The 26,062-nt window shown below is 37.4% G+C and overlaps 1 protein-coding gene across 1 annotated transcript in view; it reads left to right on the top strand.

Moving 5' to 3' along the window:
- The window catches only part of LOC6564751 (neuronal acetylcholine receptor subunit alpha-7), a 116,448-nt gene that overhangs the window by 52,849 nt on the left and 37,537 nt on the right, over positions 1-26,062 (top strand). Inside the window, exons 3-4 of the mRNA XM_043216203.1 lie at positions 21,889-21,933; positions 24,441-24,550. Coding sequence (XP_043072138.1) covers positions 21,889-21,933; positions 24,441-24,550 — 155 coding nt within the window. The remainder of the gene's footprint in view (positions 1-21,888; positions 21,934-24,440; positions 24,551-26,062) is intronic.

Genomic DNA, 26,062 nt, shown 5'->3' on the forward strand with positions numbered 1-26,062 from the left:
TTTTTTTTCAGCATTGTAATCTTAAGAAGCTGGTTATCTGATATTTACGATATGTATTTTTTGATTTGAAGTCATAAAAAAGTAACGGCAATTCATCTTTGTGTGCACTAAGAAAAAAAATTCGGCCCGCAATTCAGAAAATCGCATTGAAAACTAAGTTTTTCTTTCTGAAAATAAAGTCGAAATATACGCAGGAAGAAGCTTAAACTTAGAAGGGCTTTTCCATATTTTCCATAAAATTTTTTTAATCAAATTAAATTTTTCTAGAAAGTAGAAATCCAAACCCAGAAAAATCCTTTGCTTTTCGACTGCTGCGTTTGTCAAGTCATCATGAAAATGTGACATATTTATTTTGAACTTTAGAAATATTTACCATATAATTAAGAAAAGAAAAACTCTGTTTTTGAATATAAAATATACTCGTTTCAAAAATATACTTTCTAAATAAAAGATTGAGTTACCTTTTGGCCTCAGCACTATTTTTTTCAGAGTGTAGAGAATATGGATAAGCAAGGACTCTCTGCCTTGATTCATATTAGTATTGGCAACACGAACTTAGGCATGTTTTGTTGTGTGTGGATTGCTACCATTTAAGACTAAAAGCTGAGCTCAGCTGACGGTCGGCAACCATTTGGCAAATGATGGCACAGCACCAACTTCGAGTAGTGACTTAGTGACCCAATTCGTGTTCGTATGTGAGTGTGTTTGTGCTTTAGTGTTTGCGTGCGTATTTATGTGATTTTCGCCGGCAATGCCGAGGAACGACATTATGCGCCAGGGATGCCAAATTTCAAAATACACAACCTAAAATATTCCAGCGACGCGTGCAAGACAACAGAAAATTATGCCATGAGTGCAGATTATGGCCATTAGCCAAAAGTGCCAAGTTGCTTCTGTCGAAGATTATGCAGCAGCACAGCATCAACAGCTGCTGGGGGGTGAAGTGAAGGCGCGAAAGCACAAGGGGCAGGCAAACGGAGGCGTTACAAGTGCCGCACACTTGCGAAGCAAAAATTGTCCAATTTACAAACTCATACTTTATATGCTTGAGTCAAGAGTTGAGAAACAATGACGATTTGTGTTTTAGAGCACATGAATGAGCTGCAAATCGTTCCACTTGATGGCATTCCAGTAAAGCGAAACGGATACCATAAATGGAGCGGCAGGCTGCTCAGAAAGTAATAACTCAAACGAAATATGAATTTTAAATCAGACAATTTTCATTTAGGCACAATTATTTGTTTTTAGCCTAGTTTACCAAATTGTATCTGCAATTAAGCCTTATGCTCAAATTTCAAGCAGCTTTAGTCTGCAGCTGGTGCTCTTATTGTGTATGCTTATTGAAGTCAATTGTAATGTCCAAATTCAAGCAGAAATAATAGGCTTATAATGACGACACATAAATAAAATAAATACACACATTCAAAAACCTGTTGGTAAGTTTGAAAATAGACAAAATGTTCGGTTTTAGAAATGTATAAAAAACTCTTTCAATTCTATTTTATTTAATATTATTGTTTTATTAAACATTAGTATATTAGGTTTTCAATATACAAATATTTTATACAACTCATAAATTCATATAATTTAATTTGAACAAATTCAGATTTTACATTAATATATTTTTTAAAAATATTTTCGATAAAAACAAAGAAGCGTTCCTTATTTTAAGAATTTGTTTTCGTGTATTTAAAGATTATTTTTAAAGACAATGAAAAGTTTCTAGTTTTCACGGCGGTTTTCATTTTACAACTTTCATGACAACTCCAATCATAATAAGCGGCAAAGGCAAGTTTTAAGTTCTTGGCCAAATTTGTCGTTGCATAAGGCAAACAAATATAAATAAGCAAAGTTAATGTCATAAAAAGTCAGTATTCAAAGAGTTTTTCAATTACATATGTCATATAAATCATAAAATGTGTTCACATGATATTTAACATGCCAATATGTGATCACGAAGAGGATTACTTTTAAGAAACAAATGCACCCAATTTCTGTATATACATTTGTAGGTTTGAGAACAAATAAAATATTTGAATAACCGCAACTGGAGAAGGCGAGTAGACACAGTGACAAAGCGACTGTAATTTGGTGAAACGAAATTGAGATAAAAGGCAACTGACAGGCAAATATTGCAGCTGCCCCTCATCTCTCCCCCTTCACCCTATCGACTCAACCCTGATGCGCATGCTGCTGTGCACACTGCAGCCGATAAAGTGAGTGGCGAAGTGCGCTAATTAAAAGGGCCGCTGCCCGCACACAACTACCCACACCCGCACCCGCACCCGCACCCGAACCAGCACCCGCACCCACATCCCCACCACCACTCACCACAGTTTGCAAACAGTTTTTGATCACAAAGCGAACGTTGAACGATGAGTGTCGAGTGCAGTTGGTGCAGGGGAGAGTGAGGTGTAGAGCGGGGAGATGCAGGTACTTGTGATTTGAATGAAGGCCAGAGCAAAAGGGAGAGAAGCACCTGGAGATATGCTAGTCAGCAGATAACTAAGCAAAACCGTTAAAAATAAGAGCAGACGATATCTAGTAACAAGAAGTCTGCCAAATTAACGAAAAGAAGAAATTGCAATTAAGCCCCAATTAAAATCAGCAAAGTATTCCTTAAGTTCTACGAGTGAAAACCAAAAATTAAGCTCAGCTAGATTTTTAGAATCTTCTTTGAATTATAGTGAATAACGTAAGATTCGAACTAGCCGAAATATAACAAAGTCAGTCGTTTTAATGAAGTTCTTTAGGAGTTGCAGTTAAATGTATTAAGTCCACTAAAACACATATCTAAATTTATTGCCAACACGATTTACACACATTTAAGAGCTAGCAAAAAGAAACTGAAATCATCGACTTTCAAGAAACCTGTCTCCAGTTTTAGTTAACAAAATTATCAATCATGCGCGACACACTATTAATTCGTTCATCGAGCATTTTTCTGGCAGTATCATTTTCACTGTCTATATATGATATGATATGCTATTTTATACGATATACAAAAAATTGACTCCATTGTTGATGCTGACCTGGGCTGGGAAATACTTCTAAGTGTTAAGCGCTTTTGCACAACTTCTTTACACAATCTTTCATGGTATACAAAAAAAATAGTGACACTATCTATAAATATAATTATATTATTAGCCAACAATTGACGATGTTCTTTAAGTGCTTAAAATTATAACAACAACTTGCCAATTGCAGCTATCTTTCTCTCATGTTTTTCTAATGTCGGTGACTTTAGTTAACCTGCTTCTGTTGTCTGTTTAGAGCACAGCGATTACAACTTGGCTGTGCTTGGCTTCTGCTGCTAATTAAGTTGGTAGCCTTAGCCGAATCCGTGAGCCAGTTAATAACATTTCCAGGGCGAAGGGCAGCGTCGGCGAGTCACTTGACAGTAATAGTAATGTGGCCTGCCTAGGGACTGGAACTGGGAGTTGGGATGCGAACTGAGGCTGCGATTGGGGTTGGAATGGGGACTCACTGGTCACTGGCTGTAGTAGTTCGGTGCTTTGACTTTTCTAAATAAAAGCTTTGCATTGTTTGACAATTTGCCATAGCAGACTTTTGGGACTTTCTTCTCTCTCTCTCTCTCACTCCCACGCTGTCTCTCTCTCACTCTCTCTCTCTCTCTCTGTCTGTCTAGCTCTCTCTTGTTGTATGTGTATGTGTGTGTGTGTGTGTGTGTAAAGTGCACTAGTAAATTACAAGCATAAATCACTTGATAAGTGACGCCTCCGCTTCCCCAAGGCTGCCAGGCTGTCTGTGCCACATGTGCGAGCTGGGCGCGAGGATGTGGGAGCTTATCAGCTAAACAGCAATCAGGTCAGCTAAAGCAACAGCCAAGTACTCATCCTTCTGGGTGTACCATGTGGGCGTGTGTATATATGTGTGTGTGAGTGTGTGCAGTTACACATCTTTTTGTTAAGTTCACTCGAACATAAATTTCTTTACAATTGTCAATAGCAGCAGCTGCAGCGCCTTAAGCCTTATACCAAAAGCCCTCCAGATCTCTAGAGTTTCCCTCCCTCAAAACTTTCTCTCCCTTGCTCTCTTTCTATCTCTGTGTAAAGCTCTTGCTATAAACTTGCCTTTTTATTATATATACGAGTACACACACACGCACACCGTCATTTCTGCAGCACTTTTGTTGCACTTTGCACTTGACGTTTAATGGATACAGCATTGTGAGAAGAAAAAAATGCCAGAGTTCTCTAATCCAAAGTGCCTGCAAAGAGATACTCTGTTCCCAAGCCTAGTATCCATTCGTAGTTTCATAAGTAAGTCAAACTAAAAGTAAGTCTAGCGAATACTACAACAAACACAAACACTTCTCCTTCTCCTTCAACTTTGTCCAAAAAATATATATATATATGTATCTGTGCTTATTGTCGGGTCGTCATAATATTTCAATAGCATTAGGAAGGCATCCGGAAGGAATTGTAAGTTTTGAATTGAATCCCGAATTTAATATTCTTGATAAATATTCTTCTTAAAGACTTTCAGATCTGCTTGATAAATGGATAACAAAATAGACCGATAGTTTTAAGCGATAGAACAGATTAAGAAAAATATATCAAATCTATTATTCCGTACATTCACCTCCGTAGATCCAACGATTGTTGTCCCCTTTTAACCAATTTTGAATAGGGATGGGTTAAAAAAAGAGATAACCAAAAAAAGTAAAGGAACACAACGGAACGGGTGAAGCCAGTACGAGTGAACACGCTGCGAATGAGTGATTTTAATAGCTCGAAAGTGTGCATCAACAATATTTGTCACACTTGAGATGACTTCAGCAGAGCGCTTAAGTGCATGGGCGTTAACGTGGACGTGATGGGCGTGGCAACTGCTGATTGTTTAATGACATCATTCGCTGAAAATTATTCTATTTTTAAAAGCGCTCATGAGTTCAAGGCCAGATAAACGCTACCGCACAAAACATTTCAAAAATGCTGCGCTCTTTTTTGTTGCCACATTTCATTTCTGAGTATTTCGCACAGAATGCGTCAAAGAACATTTTGGCGTTTTGTCCGAGCGAGTTATTCGCGCTGCTCCCCCTTCAACCTTTCAACTTGCAGCAGCTAGTCGACTATGCGTTTATGTTTGCTTTGTTCTGCCTGCCTGGCCGTCTGCCCGTCTGTCCGTCTGTCATATCGCAAGATATAACCACATTCACGTCTGGCAGCAGCAGCAGCAGCAACAGCAGCAACAGCAGAATCAGCAGGAAATCGTTTGCTCTCCATTCGGTCTGTCAGTGTTTTAAAGTAATTTTTCAAATGTTTTGTGTGGGACGTGCCTTATACGCAATTTGTCTACGTTGATGCGTAATCCTCCGACCCGTCGACCCTCCGACCCTCAGCCTTTCAACCCCCTAAGCTGCTCATCCCCCGCTGTGATGTGAAGCTTCACAGCAGCAACCAACACCTGCTCGCTGCTGACGTCTTTTGTTTGGATATGCCAGCAAATCCTAGCAAGATGAAGTCCATAATACCGAAAAATACGAAATTTTTGTATCCGTTTCCGGTTCTTTGCAAATGTTGCGTCTGTGTGTGTGTGCGTATGTGCGTATGTGCGTTTGTCTCTGTGTGTGTGTGTAGATGTGCGTGGGCTTCTTCTTATGTATCGAATCGAATGCTATCTGAGCGATAAGATGCAGAGCTCTCGCCAGATTTGGTAGCTTTTATTGTGTTGAATATGTGAGTCAAGTCTCCTTGCCTCCTTGCGCTTTATTACCCATGACTGTTTATGGCCAAGGTAAGCCTAGTTAACATGGACCTGCTACCGGCTAACCCAAATACACTATCCAAACAGCTACACCTCGTTCTCCATGTGCTCGAAGACTTGAGGAGCGTCCTTAGCCTTCCCTACCGATCACTGGTGTTATACCAGCTTACTACAAATATGTTTTACTTCTTCAGACTCTGATATTTAGTCAGCTGCTATTACTAGAACAGAGTCATGCCATGACCTGATCTAGTTTTCTTATGGAATCCGCGTATTAAGCACGAGCTTGCAAACAGTGGCAGGATGACATCCTCATCCAATGCACATTTCTCCAATGGGAGTAATGGACTATAATTATTTTTCTATTATTATTTATTTACTGTTTACTAAAAACAATTCACAATTTTTTAAAAGCTAAGAAGGCAGATAGATAGAGAGAGATAAGCAGTAAGACAGAAATGGCATAGAAAATCTATTTCGAATATTGGACCATCAAATAATGGTAATTAATATAATTCATATCTGCATAGAATGGCAAGTAATCAGTAAGGAATTTGAAAAGCAAAATCTAAGCATTCTGAAACATTAAAAATATGAAATCAATTCAGGCAGAATCTGCCCAGATTCCAAGTCTACTGAGTAGAGAAGCCACAGTTTGCTTGGATAGGGTGTCCTTGGATCGGCTTTCCACTGTTTTCGCTTTATAATTTTAGTGGCATCATTCGCATTTATATCACGTAGCACACCTCATGCAGGCAACTCTTTATACACACACACACACACACACGCACCATAAGAATAATTTGGCTGCAAGCCTTTTTTTTTTGGCATACTTGGTGCTTACGCAATTTGTTTTGTTGTCAGAGTCACAGTCGTAGTCGTTTTCGTAGCTTCTTGCCACTGAAAGTATCATTTATTAATTGAATACGTTATGTGCTGCACAAATACACACGTGCACACACACTTAGTCAGTCAGCTGTGGGCCTTCACTCTTACAAGGATTTATATGTCGAAATGCTTTTAAGTATTTTTCTTGTACAATATTGATTGATAAGCTTGGCAGCAGAATAGATTGTGTAACAAGTGTAATAATACATAAAATATACTTATCTTACCTATATTATTAACTGTAATATTATTTGTATTTAAGTATATTATAGTTAATACATATAAATAAATAGAGATAATTAACTCATTAAGCTGTCTAATTATGCAAGCATAAATCAACTCAGAACTTATAAAAGCTGATCTTACAAATGGAATATTTTTAATTGAAGAGGACTGCTCTGCAAATCTGCAGTATTAAATACAATTTTCATTTTCAATTGTCAAATCAGCAAGTGAGAGTGATTTTGTTGGCTAATAAAAAAGGGTCAACTGTAACGGAATGACAAATGAAATAGATGTATATTAGTTTAGCCAGAACTTTGCAAGCTTGATTCAAGTAATGACTGATTATTTTAATCACGTTTTCAAGTTTGCAACGTTTTGAAAAAGCACAAAAATGGAAAATTACCGGATCTCACAACTATAACATATAGCTGCTTGAGAAACAAACGGTTGGTAGATGCGACTTAGGTGATATGGGACACTTAAGCTGTGAGGTAGGCCTCGACATACATACCCAGTAAAATATAATATACAATACAAAATATATATAAACAATAGTATAATATTTCAAACAACAAACTAAAATTGAGATGTCAGCAGATCAACTCTACAAGGTCTAGTAATACATATCTGTTAAACGGTCCATCTAACCATATCCCTAACAACAGAGAGAGATATGGCACAAACCAACGACTTAGGACTGGATTCACATTTTCCAGTTGTTTCTTTAACATTTATTGACTGTAGATAACACACAGTTAAGAAAATTACACAACAAAGACACAGTTAACATAACAATAGTACCATATAAAAATAAAAAAATACAGAATTGCTTATGTATGTTTAACTTACATAAAATAATACTATTTTCTATAGCTTTTGACAACTAGTCACGCCCATTTCAGGGCTGCTTGACAGGTGATGAGCAGTGTGGAGAGACGGAATGTGTGTTAGAAATGACAGGCGTCTAATAAATATGTTGGAGTAGTATTAATTACGCAGCTGTCTACACTACTTGAGGACGTTCAATCAAGCGTCGACAACTAGTCAACAGTACGACCATGACACACATAGATATATATATATATATATATAAATATATATATATATTGACATATATATTTGAGCATGTAGACGCATATAATAAACATCGAACTAATGCTTCACATTTCTAATTGGCAATTAACGTGATGTGCTTCTGTCGTTTTATAACAAATGACCAACCGAACAATAAGGCTAATTCAAGCCGTAACACCCAGACCGCCCGCCCCCACCCTACACCCCTCTCTGCCACAATGCAATGGCCAAGATGAGCAGAGCTGTTGCGGTTTGTCATGCGCTCATAACATTGTGCATATATGTGAGTGTCGGTGTGTTTGTGTGACCATTGTGCATGATGATAATGTAATTGGGAATTGGCAACTCTACGTTTCTTGCAGTAGTAAACTAGGTGAAAGTGGGGCGAATTGGGGGTTCGGGTGGGATTATTGTGGCCAACCCCTAGCAAATGTCGTAAATTGTGCAAAGTTGAGACTGTCAACTGTTGACACTTTATGTGGCAATATAGAAGCGTTTATGTTTAGCAAAACTAATGTTTGTTCTTATTCTGCATGTCTATTTCGCTCTATGGGTGTATGTGTGTATGCGTGTGTGTGGTTGTACGTGTATTTGTGACAATCCTGGCGCACACAATGCGTGTAATTGTCCCTGCACGCATCGTTATGCAGCTGGCAAACACACACAATGCCTGACTTTGAGTGACAGTTTAAAGTAATGGCTGCTCCAACACAGGCCATATTTAAATATTGAGGTTGGCCAGCATATTTGCCATACTCAAGCCGGCTATGCTGTATCGCAACTGCCATAGTTGCCGAGATAATTGCAATCACAATGCTGGACAGCAAATACTCAATTGCGGCAAGCGGGCAATTGGGTATATTCCATCCCCCCGCCCCTACTCTTTGGCTAAATATTATTGCAAGTTTCTCGCAAATTTAGAAAACTTTTTTTCTGAACCACTTTGCGTCGATTGTAAATATATGTAAATAGTAATAACCTTATAAATGTGATGAGTGAACCTTCGAGGCTCATCACAATTTTAATTGCTAGTTGACTTTTGCTATATGAATTCATGATCGTGGGAGTTTATTGTTTCTTGTTTCTCGTTTCTTGTTCTTGTTTTTGTTGACGTACCACAAGGTTCGAGAGCGTCAAATGGCAGACACTTGGCATTGGGCTGGATGGATAGCAATTCTGGCGGCATTAAAGCAATTATATATGGATGAAGGCACGTCGCTGAAATATGTTTCGCTGAGTGTCGAAAACTTTGGCATATCAAATTACACGATGGCCAAACAAATACGGGACACGCACGCATTCACACACACCCACACACACACACACACACGAGCACACACACACACACCACACATTACGCATACGCGTATGGCAGTGAAATGCCCACGTACCGGGCAATATCTCACCGCACGCCTCTCACCTCCCCCAACAGCTCTCGCTGACACGCCCACTCACTTGTCGGTGGCTGACCACAGTGAAACCTATGCGCCATATGCACTTGTCATTCGCATCCCTATCTCATGCCTTCGCTGTTTAACATATTAAAAGAATAAAAGGCATTATTAAAGCACGCACGCAGCAGACAAGTATGCTACACATTTTACTCGAGCCTAATATTTGCATGTACAAGTGTGTGTGTGTGTGTGTGCGTGTGCGTGTGTGTGTGTGTGTGTGTGTGTGTGTGTGTGTGTGCTTCTCCTGTTTTTATGGATGCATGTCAGACTGTGTGTGAGACTGGCCATGCTGCTCACCACTTAAATGGACAGTGCGCAAATAAACAAACAAATTTTATGCCTTCATTTATTTAATTGGCAAGGACTTCAAGGACTTTTGTTGCCCGATTATCTAATTGTTTGCTCATTGAATATCGATTCACATGTGATGTTAGCTTAAGATTTAGCAGAAGATTACCATATGCATTCATGCTTATTTAATCATTATTTGCACATTATTTGTATCTCTTTAAAGTCATGAAAAATATGACACAAACATCTGAAAGTTAAGAGCAAATTTGAAGAGTTCTGTATACTATATACTATATACATACTGAATACTATATAGCAGTATTATCTGCACCGAGTGTCATTTGAGTATATCCAGATATCAGATATATGTCTCAATATTTACAAAATAAGTCGTGCTGGATTTTAGAAAAAACAACTTTTTGTTTTCTATTTTTCAGAAATATATTTCTTAGTAAAGGAAATATTTCTAGATCTGGGAGTGGGCGTGGTTGAAATTTTTTGTGTGCGATATATGGTCTTATCGACTTACACTTTCTGAAATATAAGCATTGGCGATTATGGGCGTGTGACCTTAAAAAGGCGGCTACCATTAAAATACTCACCAAATTTGACAACTCAAACCCAAAGAAGGTGGGCGTGGCATACGCCGATCTTTGAAGGACGGGCATTACACAAAATGATACCTTCGGCAACAAAGTATAAAAAAAATAATGTAAAAGATCTACATACACAATTAAAATGCTTTTGGAAATTAGAAAACTTTGCCTAAATTAAATAAGAAAAGCTCTCCGCTCTTATTACTTGTACTATTTTAAAATTAATTGCCTATTCCATTTATTTATATTTGATAATTTATAATTTAACGACTTATATTTGAACAAGATCTAGTCATACTGATATTAATATGCAAGTCTCGTTGTTGAGAATAGAGTTAATCGAAGAAGGAATCTGGAAGAAGGAAATGAAGTTGCGATAATAATAGAACACAACTCAATTACTCACTGATTTAAACAAACAACTAATTAATTACTTAAATGAGCAAAGTAGAATACGCATTATATGTATTCTTATATACATATGTATGTACATGCATGTACATATGTACATAATCGTACATAACGCAGTCACAATTTTCATGCTGTTTTATTTATTATACGTTTGTTATTGGCTGTGCATGTGTGTGTGTGTGTGTGTGTGTGTGTGTGTGTGTGCGGCGTTTATTAACGGCACTTTTGTTCGACTTGTTTTCAGTTTGCGCCATTTTTTAATGTTGTTGTCATTGCGGTTTTTATTGTACTTTTTTTGAGGTTGTTGTTGTTGCTGCTGTTGCTGTTGCTGCTGATGCTGTTGCTGCTGTTGCTGTTGCTGCTGTTGCTGCTGTTGCTGTTGCTGCTGTTGCTGTTGTCGTGACCAGCGTCGCTAGTAATGTTTGTTCGTTTGCTTACTTCTGCTTATATAACCGAGTCGAATCGACCAGCAACGAGCAGGAAAGCAATGCAAAAAGAAATTATTACAAAAAAAACAAAAATTTATCATTAATTAATTGCATGCCATTCGCATAAACGCTTTAAAAGCCTCTCGCTTATTTATGTCATTAATTTAATGCTTCATGACACAAAAGAAAAATAAATATTCATAATAATATGGCAATGAAGTGTTAAAACAGTCGCCATCCTCATTATAAAGTACAATTACCAGTAATGCACCGTCAGCTTATATAAACGACAGCAATTTCATTTTTATTTATTTTGCTTTGATTATTTATCAATATGGTTTATCAATTTTCCAAGAAGCAAGTAACAATATTATTAAATTTATTAAAAAATGTATAAATGCCTTTTCAATTTCACTGTAGCATTAAAAGGCTTTAAAAGTAGTAATAAGTAAATATATATATATTTATGTATATGTATTACATATTCGAGTAAATATTTATATTTATTGCTGCTTTTACAGATTTATTGAAACACATACGTAAAGTTAAAGTTGGTCACAAGCAACTTAACATCAATTCATAAAATGATATGGACATTTTCAAATTAGGCAGCCGACCAATTTGAATAGCAAATGCAAACAATTTTAATTTGGAACATCATCCCATACACACACACACACACACACACACACACACCCAAAACCACTTTAATTGGAAGATGACTGCCACATGTGTGTTGTATGAATGTGCGTGTGTTCTATGTACGTCTGTATCTGTGTGTGTGTGTGTGTGTTTACGTGATGTGCGTGTGTGTTTTTGTGGTTTGCTCAGCGTTCTAATTAATTGTTGAATTGCAGCACTGCCACACTGCCTCACCGCACGCTGCTGGCTACTGGCTGCCTTTGTGTGGCAGACGTAAATTTAAAATTGCATTTGACGCTCAACAAAATGCGGGCCAATTTACAAAATATTTATCGCCAATAGCAACATGTCCATCCCAATCGGCCATCTGACCCATCCCATACACGAGTGCCGCCCAGCACCTCAACCCCTCACCCCATCAACCCCAACAACCCCATCAACCCCATCAACCCCACTCTGAGTTCGTCCGTTTTATTTAGCATGCACATACTCATTTTACACAGTGGCCCCCACAAGAGAAACAAGAGACAAGTAGGAATGTTGCAGTCGGGCAGGAAACGACTGCGGAATACTCTAATAACCTTGTGGGGGTGGGGGTTGGATGACAGTGGATGTTTATGCCTTGACCATTGAATAATCCTTAATATGCCTTTGAAATTTGGTCGTCGTGACTATGAAATCTTACCAATCCTAGGAGGAGGTTACTCGTATATCGACCTTTAACGGACATCAAATATATTTTGCGAGTTTCAAAATTCTGGTAGATATGCACTTCTATCGATTGGCTCTATTAGATAGAAAGATTTTGTTTGCAATTATGCGGGTGGGCTTATCGATAGTTAGTATATCGAAAAGTTCACCAACTTATCCATTGACAGAACAGAAGAGTATATTTTCCCAGTCTCCAAAGAAAAAGCATGAACGGACTGCAAGACGGGAATTGCACAAAACCAATATACTCTTTTCACTTGGGCATTAGGGTATAAATATTCGCACATTGACACACAAGCGCATCTCTTTTGCGTTGTGCCCTTTGTACTTTGTCCTTTGGGCCACTCCACAAGCAGTTGTCTTTTGGCATTTGTATGTTTTACCATTTGCCCGAAAATACATTTACAGTTCGTCCGAATAACAATCATTTCTGCCAGCCAGCCAACCGCCCAACCACCCAACATTCCAATCGCCATCCCCCCCCCCATGAGAGACAACCCCCGCTTGGCATTTTCCGCTTTAGTTGCTTGTATCCTTTTGTTTTTGCAAAGTTTTTTTTTTTGTTTTTTGGGACAAATTTGCTTAGCAATTGGAACTATGCAAATTTATAGTACACACACACACACACACACACACACACACGCACACATGGGCAAGCTTTCAATTTAGTGCATAATTGCGTAATCAGTGCTGCAAGGCCAAGGGGCGAGGGGAAGTCCGTGTACATATTATGCTACGAAATACTTTACCACATTTTTTTGTTGTTTCTGTGGTGCGAAATAAATTCAATTAAAATAAATAAATAGGCCAGCCTGATGGTCGCTGTGGTAAATTTAATTTAGCTGCTACATCAAATCAATCGAAATTATTTGTTATATTGTTATCCACACTCATCACACACACACACACGCACATACTTGATGAGGCTCTGTCTGAGTTCTTCTTCTTTCCATTCAGCATCAAAACCATTTACAATGTAATTCAACACAAAATGTTGCCACCATCATTTTCATACACTTGTAGTGGGTACTTCCAAAAAAAATCTTTTCTCGGTATTTTAAATTAATAACACAAACAAAAAAAGAAATCTTTCCAATTTTTGAAAGTCACATTTTTCTGTGAACAAAAATGTAAGAGCCATAAATATATTATTGGCACATAGAATAAAGGCAACCACACAATAATTTATTTGGCTAGCTGAACCCCCTCGTCCAATAGACGCTCGTTGGTTTGGGTGTCTGTTTATGGCTGTTTACGTATATTTAAAGTTGCAAATTTATGGCATGGCAAATGTAGCGCTTACAGAAAACAGCAACCATTTGGGCGCCGTCATCAATCCATTGTTCTTTAATAGACACACACAGCCGTACATATACAGAGAGCGAAAAGAATCAAATAAACTATGATAAGTTGTGCAATTAATATTATAATCGGAACTACTACTAAAAATACGCTCACTAGCATAGATTATTATTTACAAACAGTTTATTAGAGTCTATATCAACTTCAAAACTAAAAAATACACGCCTATTCTTTGCAGTGTACAAGGCAGGGCAAACAAAAGTATAAGCATATTGTAACAATCACAACGGCGCACATATGTTTGCTGAATGCCTCTAGTTGAATGTGTCTGTGTCTGTGTCTGTGTCTGTGCCTGGGCCTGACTTTTTTATAGAATATGAAAATGAAATTAACTTCAAAATAATTGACATTTTTTGACGGCCCAATAGCAGCCTAGCCCCGTCAAGCATTGACGGGCTGCCAGGACTTGTGTGCTTGCCTGCCTGTGAGGGGATCACAGCCACCGCTCCCTTGTTGTCAAGCGTACATGCCATATGCTAACTGTCATCTCAGGTGTCGTATAATCCGAAAGAGCGGGGCGCTTCGAGGGGCACACGATTGTGTAGCAGCTGTCCTGGAGACAACTGGCTTATTGCCGAAGGACACAAGTTGCTCGAAGTGCTGATTAAGAAAAAGAGCATCGACTTGGTCACTGCCACTTTAAACATTCCCGTTTCATTTCAATCTAGGACTTACTGTGATGCCTTTCAACATTCGCTGACTCCACGGCAAAGTGCTGTGGGTGGATTCTACACAACCCACACACAGAACTGCAACATAAACAAAGCAGCTATTTTTAAATGAAGCAATGCCGGCACACACACACGCACAAGCACGTATGCAAGCACACACACACTTACATACATGTATAACGCAAACAGAAGCACACACAGACACACAGTCACACACACACGCATAAGCACACTTAGTTTCATTCAATTATCGCTGGCCAGAGAGTTAGAACAGCCGCGAAAAGGAAGCGAAAAAGCCTGAGCTTCAGTTGTTGCTCTTGGACTGCTCACACACAAGTTCATATACGCTTCCTATCTCTCTCTCTCTCTCCCTCTCCCTCGCTGTCTCTGTTGGCTGCGCTCGCTTGTGTGCAGCTGTGTTGTTGTTGTTGTTGTAGCTTTTTTTGATGTGTTTGCTGTTGTTGTGGTTTCTGCTGTTATTTAGCTTTGCATCCGTTTTTTCTTTTGCTTCTACTGTTGCTGCTCCACTTTGCGTGCTTTTTTAAGCATACTTTGTACCCGTTTGTAATTGGCTAAATGGGGTATGTAAATGCATCAAGCTGAAAGCTTAATCATTAATTTCTTCCAATTATCTGAATTAAAAGACTTAAAAAAAAACATTTAAAAAATATAGAAATAATTCAATTCGAATCTAAAATGAAATATGTCAGATACATAGAACGTAAAATATCCAGTTAAGTTGTAAGGGTAAGGTACAGGGTATCCGCCTACCGAGTCTCCGCTCGTCTGGGTGCATTCCATTACTGGTTGCTTTGTGCCAGCCCCTCTCCTTCAGCTGCTCTGTTTACACAGACAATTGTAAAACACAGCTCGCGCCACGTGAGCTTAAGGAGATTGACGCTGGCAGCTCTGAGGTTCGCTCTGTTGTTTGCTCCGTAAGCGCTTTGATTGTTCATACATGTGAGTATGAGTGTGTGTGTGTGTGTGAGTGTGTACATACATATGTATGTATTTATATGCGTCAGCTAGTACAATACACTAATATAATGCATCCATTCTTCTCATCTACTGCATTGAATTGCCAGTGGACAAAGCCGCCAGTGGGTTCTCTGTCTGGTTGGCGGCCATTGGCATTGCCTTTGATTTGCATTGTGGGCACTGTTTCGCTATATTAAAGACTCGAAATCAAAGGCAAATTTTTGTGCAGGTCCATCTATGTATGTGGATTTATTTCGACTGTTCGCCAAGTCGGACATGAAATCGCTGGAAATTTATCAGCGTGAGGCGACCAATTGGCTTTAAAGCAGCAAACGCTCAACTTTTCCAATAAGAAACTTTTATCGCCAGCTTGTGTTGCCATATCATATATAAATATATATATATATATATATACAGACATACAAACATATGGATGTACGTATATAGACATTTGTACCTTTAGTTTTATGTGGGACAGGAGGGGAAGGGGCAGGTGTGGTAGCGGAACACACACTGTGAACTCGACCCAGTCAAGGTGAAGGCAAATGTCAGCAGTCCGCCCACGCACACACACACACACACACACACACACACACACACACAAGCGGAAGTGTGCAAGCAGGCAGGCCAAACCCCAAACCAAAATGAGCGCTCGTCGTTTCGCTTTTAATTTCCTTTGAAGAAAACTTATCACCCTGCACGAATTGCCAAAGAAATGGCAATAAAAAGTGGAAAAAAAATATATTTAAAAGAAAGAAAATAAAACGAGATGGCAACGAAACTCAAAACGTAACCCAACTAGAGAGAGTGAGAGAGAGAGGGAGAGAGAGAGAGAGGGAACGAGCAACTTTTTTTGCCTTAGAAGCAGCAGCAACAGAAGCAATGTCAATGGCAACGCTGCTGGCGTCGCTGCTGGCGTCGCTGCTGGCAACGCTGCTGGCGTCGCTGCTGGCGTCGCTGCTGTCGTCGCTGCTAACGTCGACATTGCAGCTTGTGTGTTTTGAGTTTGTGATTTAAAAAGTGCACTTGATACCCGTGTGAATGAAAGCTTGGCCAGTGTGTGTTTGTATGTATGTGTGTTTGTTTGTTTGTTTGTTTGCTTGTGTGTATTCAGCGAGTCGCACGCACTGCTGACATCCGTTCTGCTTTTCAGTCGCAGTCCTTGGCCAGCGAGTACCGCTTGCTGGGTGACAAGGCCAAGAGTAACGTGACTTGACCAACTCAACGCTGGCCATCAGCAGCTGTCACTGGATACTTCAACAATACAAAATGTTGGCATCGTTTTCCTTATTCACAGGCTGCACATTCCAGCATTCCAACAGAGAACTTATTTCCTTGAAATAAGAAGCAATACAATACACTCACAAAAAATCATCCATTTTCTAGTTTATACAAATAATTTCTGCAAAAAAGAAAATATCTTAAGTCATTAAATCTACTGTCTCAACTGCTTTTTTAGAGTTTAGCTGCTGCCTGCATTGGACTTAGGTCCGTCACTGATCGTTTTGCTTGTTCTTTTTTTTAGCAATGCTCTAAGAGTAATTAAAAAATATATAAAAATGCCGTAGATTAATTAAAGTGAGTGGCACATTTGCGAGAAAACAAATTGGAAATATTTCAGACACGTTAGCATGTTCAGCTGACACGTTTGAGCTATTGATTTTGAAGAACACTTTAAAAATAAGTCAATCAATCAATAAAGGTACGTTAGAAGTGAATGCGTCTAATTATGTTCTACCCGAGAAGTGTAATTGAGAATGTGAGTGATTTAGATTTGTTTGCCAAAGTTATAGCATTATAATACAGTCCAAGCTACAGTCCCACCAAATTTCCACCCAGTGGGTTGATAAACCGTCATTATTATTGATAATCGGCAATCAGTCAGGTTAATAGCTTGACAGCCATTCTGTTTGATAGGCATTGGTTCAGTGAGCGTGTTAAATATATTATGATATTTTGATTTATTCCAGTTGAACAGCAACAACAAACAACTTGGCATTCATGAATAAAACCGTTTAATCCATCAAATGTAAATAAACTGAGCACACAAAAAATGTCATTTAAAAATTAATTTAAATAGTCTGATATTCATGTGAATCATATTTGAATTGAACTGAAATCTGAAGAAAGAAAAGCCAAATTTAAAGTTTAATTTTCGTTTGCAAATTCGTGCAGCTCATCGAAAAATGTGTGAAAAGCGTCAACAAAGCTGGGAAATAACCTAACATTTTCTCAGTTCATTATGGTAATGCTTTGTCCCAGAACAGTTCTTCAATCCAAGATATTGCGCTGAAGTTAAAAAACAGACAATATTCCATTCCGTTGCCTTCTCCTGATTACTACTCGCATTCGTATTTCTGAATTTGTGTTTCGTAATTAGTTTTACTTTTTTCTTTTTCTTCCGTAATTATGACTAAATGCTCCAGATACTGCAAGTACAAACTCATATCAGAGACATGTATGATGTATGTATGTATATCAAAGGGGAGACGAGACTGGCAAAATGAAAACAAATTTGCACTGATTACTATGCGAGAGAGATTTATGGTGTGCAGTGGAGGGGATTGGGTATTGGGTATTGCGTATTGGGGGCAGGGAGTGGGTTGGGCTGGCAACATGTAATTCGCATGTCGCATGACAAATGACACACATTTAGTTGTGAAAACAAAAAAAGGAAAAAACGTCAACGCTGACAAAAATTAAGATTGATCCAGACGAGCAGACTCGCATCGAAAATACCCTGTACGAAAGTTTATCACTATCTTTGAATCGTAATTGTCGTCCATGACGCTAAGCTGAAATTCAAACTGGGTAGGTAATATTCCAAATTTAAGATATTTAAATATTCGATTAATAATCATTCTACAATTCAATCAGAGCCATAAACTCGCAGTCGGCAAGCGATTGCTGTTATTCCTGTGCAATACCACAGACACACACATTTGTATTTGTATTGTGGTTTGAATATGTATTATGTTTTTATAGTGACAATTGTCAACGATTGTATTTAGTATACCCTGCACCACTTAATAAATTGAAAAGCAGTTTCGACAATGCTTCGATGGTGAAATACTTTTTAATCGGTTGCTTCAGTGTTTTAATATACTTAACAGATGAGTACAGGGTATCTACCAATCGCACACCTTCGACTAGAGCATTGTGACTTATTAATGATAATATTATTGCTATTATTATTGTTGCTGCTGCTGATGCTGCTGTTGCTGTTGCTGTTGCTATATGCCACATCTACTTTCATATATTCTAACTTTAATCTTTTGAACGAGCGAAATCAATTTTGTAGCTTCTAACATTGGAACTTTCTCAATAAACTAAGTTAAACAGAAATAATACTTCTAGTTGAAAGTAGTATAAGTTATTTATATTATTATCAGAAACCATTCAGGAAAAAATCGTCCTGAATCGCCAAGGATAACTAGCCTGAAATATTGTGTCTTCCTAAAAACCAGGATTTTTGTTTTCTTAATTCCAGAATACATCTTTCTAAAGTGTAGGAAAAATATGTATATTTTCCAAAGTGTTTTTTTTATTAAGAAAATTGATTTATTATAATTAAATATTATTTCCAAAACAAGAAAAACTTTCCAGTTTTAAGAGTTCTTTAAAACGCAGGTCGATTTTTATTTCTGAATGTATCAAATTATCTATGAGACTGAAATAAATGTAACCAGAATGATTTTCATTGCTTTAATCTGTTTATGCCTCGAACGCAATGTTAAAGGCTTTGTCAGATGTGCCATAGAATGCAGCAAGCATAAGCAGGAAGAATACCCGACCCCATATATCATATATTATTGATCTGCATCAATAGATTGGATCAGTAACACGGCAGCAAATCATACATTCGTATTTTATAAATTAGGAAAAATCTTAAGTGTTGTTCGGTTTGTGGGTTTTTGTTTTTGAGTGCATATGCGATGGTATATGTATGTATGTATGTATGAGTATGTATAAGTATATGTGTCGGGGATACCTTCTTACAATTTATTACAGATCATGTGCAATTTCCTACTCATGGTGCGCATACATCCGCCTTTCAGCAGCTCCTCAGCATTGTTGTTGCTGTTGTTGCTGTTGTTGTTGCTGTTGTTGTAGGGTTTGATTTCCTGTTTGGGCGCAACGCTTTTAGGTTGCCATTTAACAGACCGCAAGCACACATTCGTCACCTAAACTGAGGATTTGGCTTGCGAACTGGGGCGGGCGGCGTTTGCCATTTGTCTGTTTGTCGATTTCTGTTGTTGCCACTTACAAATTGGCTTTTGGCCACAAAATGCCCTCGTTTGGTCAAAGGCAACCGCAGCAACGGCAACAGCAACGCCAACGGCAACAGCAACAGCAGAAACTTCAGAGCAAAACCCTAATAAGCCAAAAGGTCAAACATTGTTACCAATATACAAGGCGAATATATGCCAAAATCAGAGAGAGCGAGAGAGAGAGAGAGAGAGAACTCTTCAATTGGCCAGTTGCCTGTTTTGGCCCCAATATAGACCCGGTCAGCTGGCCAACTTTTAATGCCGGGCACGTTGGCAAATGGCCGGCAGCTTGGCAGTGTCCAACAAAAGCGTCACTTCCGATGAATTCCTTTTTAATTTATATGTTAATCATTGCGCTACATAAATATGCCAGCTACAGAAAACCCGACAACAACAATGGCGACAGAATCAAAAAAAAAAACAAAAAATTGTCTTCAGTTTGAATATGAAAATGCCATGTAAATAGCCGTCATGGCCTTGCTGGCTAAATGAATCAACGGAGCGAATGTCTCGAATGCAATTTAGCCATCTCATTGTCTACTTTGATTTCCGTTCTTTAATGAGCAGAAACAACAACAAGAAAAACAACAATAGCAACTACAAAAACAACATCATTTGCCCACCTCTGGCATTGACAGACACTGGGCTCCTTTTGTGTGCACTCATCATCAATGCGGCTAACGGAGCGTATGCATAACTGAATGATTACACTGGCCGACAGCGTTTTTTATGCCGCCGGCTAGCAGTTGCTATCTGCTTCATTGTAATGCATAAGTAAGCCGCATACAAAATATAATAACTACAATTAGCGAACTTCGTCAAGCAAAAAAATCATTTACAGTTTTTATCGTGATACGATATACAAAATCTTAATGGATATAAACGAGCTACTGTTTTTAAGCTTGACAGATATTCATAGCTAATTTCCGCTTCCGTCAAAAATTGGTCTATATGGCTGGAATAAAATTCCACCTACATTTTAGAAAATTGCCCGAAAATGAGAATCGCACTGAACACTACAAAAATATTAAATAAAATTGTAAACAGAATTGAAATGCCCTAATAGAAAATATTTCTAAAAAGTAGAAAAGAAAACAAAATATATAAAAAAAATCTTTCTGAAATTCAGAATTTAGAGATGAATATTTTTTTCTTTGGGAAAACTGTGAATTTTTTTTGGATTCAGCGATTATTTATTTTATTTTTCTTTTTTATATTTTTCTTTTCTTGTTGGCATGTGTAATCATTGAATACGAATACGAAATACATATTTATTCATTCATTTATTGACGAATATTATTGTTTACTCTGAAGCATTCAGGTCCGTCGGCTATTGATGATTGCGCTTCAATAGAAGTCAATTTAATACTAAAATTACGCAGTTCTTTCTTTAGCTACTGTTCACTTCCGACTAATTTCATTACCAATACCAGAGTTCTTGGTATTAACATAACATAGTTGACACGTTTTTGAGATGGGCAGCTGGCAAATTATGAACACATTTCAAATTTCTGAAGAATTATGTGTTGGAGAAAATTGAAATTTTATAAGAATTTGTACTACAAAAATGTTTGACACGTCTGCCAGTGTTTTCCAAAGAAAAGCATTTTCAGCCAATAAGCCCTTAAGTTGCTTATAATTTAACAATAAAGATTGTGATATAGTGTCAAAAATAAATATTTTTGATTTAGAGCTGTACATGTGTCAATAAGTTGAATGAAGTGGAGCGGAAACAAATCTTGTAATATTTGCACTATAAAATGACCGTAAAAGTTTGATAAGTATTTGAGATGTTTGAATTTAATTTGCATGCTTTATTGATTTCGACTGCTTGTACAGGACCAAAACAGGACACTGCTTGGAGAGATGACCAAACTGGCCAGGAAAAATGCTTTATTTTGATTTCAATTCAATTTATTTTGATTACCTTCTATTGGTCCACCTTGACTACATCTCGAACAGTAGCAGCTCGAGCATGCTCTCAATTGTGTGATTCAGTCTTTTATACAAAGTGCCTTCCAAATATTCAAATGGGACATCAAACAAATTTATTTGAAGTTGATACAATTGTAGTCTGTATTCTCCTCGTGCTAAGTGTACACAAATGAAATTTTTCTAATTTATAATTTATGCTTTTTCATTCTTTTTCATTGCAGGACGAAAAGAATCAGCTACTCATCACAAATATTTGGCTTAAATTGGTAAGTTCTCGGCAACTTTTAATACTAAACATTACTAAGTGAGGCAGCATTATTCAAATACGAGTACAAATTATTTTGGTTTTCCATCGCACACACGAGTCTTGGCCAAAGATTTGTTGCCCTTCAGGCAATAAATTGTGTGTCGGTCTAAAACTCAATTCTCCCATACGCACAGCCACACAGTGCAACGAATGAAATTGCCCCAATTTGTCAAAAGCCAAATCCAACAAAAATACAAAAAAAAAAAAAACAAAAAAATCAAATAAAAAAGTAACGAAATAAAAAACAAGATAAAGACAGACTGACAAAAAATGGCACTCGCACTTGAGAAAAAAGCTATGGAAATCACTTAATAGCTTAAAATGCGTAAATTGCGTAAATTCCACAAATGCGGCCTGCCGTGGAGTAGGGCATTCATTTTAATTTTCCTTTCCCCATTTCTATTATCATTTGCACTTCACCCATCCACAGCTGCTTCAACTCTGAGCCGTAGAAATCCTTTTATTCGCCGCCCTCTTACCCAACCAAACTTCTGGGCAAAAAGTGCGTTCAATGTCTACTCGGTTCGTCGGCTTTCTTTCTTTTCTGTGATACCCACAGCATTAGTAGGAGGCAACGTCAGCGAAATGTGTGGTATGTGCCCCATGCAAACGAGCAGCCAGCTGCTGGTCGTTTCTGCCACTTCGGCTCAATCGGCTGCAACTAATAAAGATTATTTCGGCCTAATTGTCATATCGAGTGACAAAATAATTGGACATTGCTCGCAAATGCAAGAAAGTCGCAATTTAATTCAAAATGAAGATAAAAATGCCACTAACAGCAGTAATTGTATTCTGAATTTAGCTCCAGTTAAAAGGAATAGCTTGTAAATGTCCTAATTCAAATTAATTATTTTCAATTAAAATCAGCTAGAAATATGTTTGCAAGTTAATAGAATTTGTACAGCGTAACTTAAAATAAAAAATCAAAAGAAAAATCCAAATTATGCTTTTGATTATAATAATGTAGGCATTAATCAATTTTAAAAGTACATTTCTTAAAATTAAACATCTCACAATTTTAAATTTATCAAAAGATGTCTTCGAAGACTTATTCAGCTGGAAGATTGGCCAGTCAGTTATTCTACAAATATTTTCGAACAAAGACTTGCATTAGAATTAATCTTACATTTTAGATAAATTTAGAAAAAATGTATTATCTCAAAAGACATTTTTCGACTCGCTTTGGACTTCAACTTAAATTCACATTGTAAATGTGCATTGTTAACGATTTTATTCAATTATATGCAATAATTTTACTTGACCTAGCATTTAAGATCTGTTATCAAATTAATTTGATTGCTCCGGCCACGTCATATTCATGGCCAAGTTCGAGTTTCATTCGAAAGCAATTAAAGAATATATGAATGATTAATACCCATGATTGGGCGCCAGGTACATGGGTGGTAATTGCTTGTAATTTGATTAATCGATGCGATCAAATGCAAACAGGACCATTTCTACCATTTCATTAGCCTCTGGCAGCGAATCGATGCGCTAATCGCCTTAAGTGTCACAATAGCAACAAATTTAATTACGATAAGCATCAGCAGCCCCCAAGCCCCCAAGCTCTCACCAAATAGTTGCTTTCAGCATTCACACCCAATTGTATGCCCGATTCGGCTCTAGTTTATGACCGTCTATCCATAAGCGTGCACATTACGATGATTGATGGTTAACGCACCTTTCCAGTCCACAATCTCATATCCAATATTTTGCCACTTGTTTTATCGGCGAGCGGTGGACACCGCTCATAGTATATACTCGATCACGTCTAATTAATACGTTATTTGTAAATGGCCCACAAAACAGGCTCAAGATGAGAATGAAGCTATTGATTAGATGTATCCACAAATTATGTAACACTCTGAAAAACAGGAAAATGGCATTGAAAACTAGAAAAACTTTGTCTTACAGATAATTTCTATATATCCAAAAATAAAAAAAAAAAATTAAAATTACAATGGATAGAAAATATTATAAATATATACGGAAGGGAAAACAATTCTCTCCGAAGTTCAGAGAATAGTAATGAAATTTGCTTTCTATTACAGTTTAGCTATTGTTTGTCTTAAAGGACGAGTAACTTCGCCTCTTATTGGTATAACTTACGATTTAATAATCGGTATGAATATTTTAAGCTTACGTTTATACCGTCAAAATATCAAAAGGTTGAGTTGAGTTGTCTTAAGGAATGGATCAATTTGTCAGCATGTTTCATTTCAGAATGATTTCTGTATTCGCATTTCCATTATTCGTTTCACAAATAGACTTTAATTAATTAAGACGGGCGTCAGCGACTGAAATTCTTTTGTTTAACAAAATTCCGACCTTCTGGCTTATATACAATTGAAACAAAGAGAAACGCATTTGTTTATATATTTATATATACAGCTATATATATATATATATATATATATGTATTTACATGTTGTATTGTTTATGTATCACTATATCCGTATTTCACAGGAATGGAACGACATGAATCTCCGTTGGAATTCCAGTGAATTTGGAGGTGTTCGCGATTTACGTATACCGCCTCATCGCTTGTGGAAACCGGACGTGCTCATGTACAATAGGTAGGTGAAGCTTGGAATAAACATTTTTCAATTTTATTTAATTCTTTATGACTGCGGTGCTGCGGTTAGACACCTTGGGCTTATCCTGGCAGACTTATGATGTTGCCATCTTGATGGGACAGAGACAATTCAATTGGGCCTTATGTTGACTATCTATTTTTATGGCCAATTCCCGTGCCCATACAATGCTTTATCATTCTGTAATAAAAACCCTGTGCGGTTGTTGTTGTCGCTATCATTATTGGCTTTATGTCTGTGGTTTTATTGCTTTATTCATATAATTTTATTTGCACTTGCAACATTTTGATAATATGTAACGAAAATGTGTGTGTTTTTTTTTATTTGCTTTTTTAAACCCTTTTATGCTTATGAGCTGCCATTTGTTTGCCTACGTTTTCTATATATATATATATATATATATTTGCTATATATATATATTTTATTTTTTCCATGTTTCATACCCTTGCATTGGGTATTCTTATTAGTGTATGGAGCTCATAATTATATATTTACATATCTACTTGATGGAGCTGAGCTGATGCAGACATGAGTATGTCTGCCTCTCTGTTTGAATTTGTGAAAATGAATCTCTTAGCTTTAAGGCTTTTTATGTAAAGTTCAGTTTATCAGTGTATGCTATCTTCGGCAGCCTTGTAATCGTTCTAGTTTATCCTATTTTTGCTGTTGGCAACTTGATTGTCAACACACCCAAACCTTTTGCTCCTTTGTATTTATGAATGCAATATATATGTAAATATGTACAAATTACGTGCTCTGCTGCTGAAGATGTTTAAGGTCAGTTTTCATTTATATATCTACGCGAACTTTCTTTAAGAAATATTCGGGTATTCTTAAGTATTACATACATATATATATATGTATATAGATATCTATATATAGCTCAGCTAAGAATACCCAAATATTTGCAGCTTTTTGACACAAAGCCACAGCAAAATATAAATATAATTATAAATATATAAAAAGAGCTAATATCGCTGTTAAAACACACAGTCATTTATCAATTTGTAGCTTTAAATTTTGTCCATTTTTCACTTCACTTCAAAATAAGTTGCTGCTTTGAGAATGTCAATCAATGACACCCATCGCATAATCCATTGCCATGCGGTATACTCTTTAAAATTGTGTGAGTGGCATTTTAGTTTTATGACAAATAAAGAGGGGCCAAGAAGCGAGCAGCTGGCCGCACAGTAAACGCACAAATTTTAATGCGTATTTGGGCAAGTTTTTATTACAAAGCAAATGACTTGCTGGAACAAAGGCTGAGTAGCGGGAGGTGCAATTAAGAGGGGATGCTGTAAAAGTGCTCAACACAATGCGAACAGTAGCAATATCAGCAGCAACGACACCGACAACAGCAAGAACAATGCCAGCAAAGGCTGTAAGTGCCACCAACATAAATTCACACATACACATACACACACATATATATATACATGCACATATACATATACATGGGACTACAAGGATTTTATGATGGCTACTTGCATGGGA

This window comes from Drosophila grimshawi, unplaced genomic scaffold (assembly GCF_018153295.1).
Source record: "Drosophila grimshawi isolate 15287-2541.00 unplaced genomic scaffold, ASM1815329v1 contig_848, whole genome shotgun sequence".
NCBI classification, from domain to species: Eukaryota; Metazoa; Arthropoda; class Insecta; order Diptera; family Drosophilidae; genus Drosophila; species Drosophila grimshawi.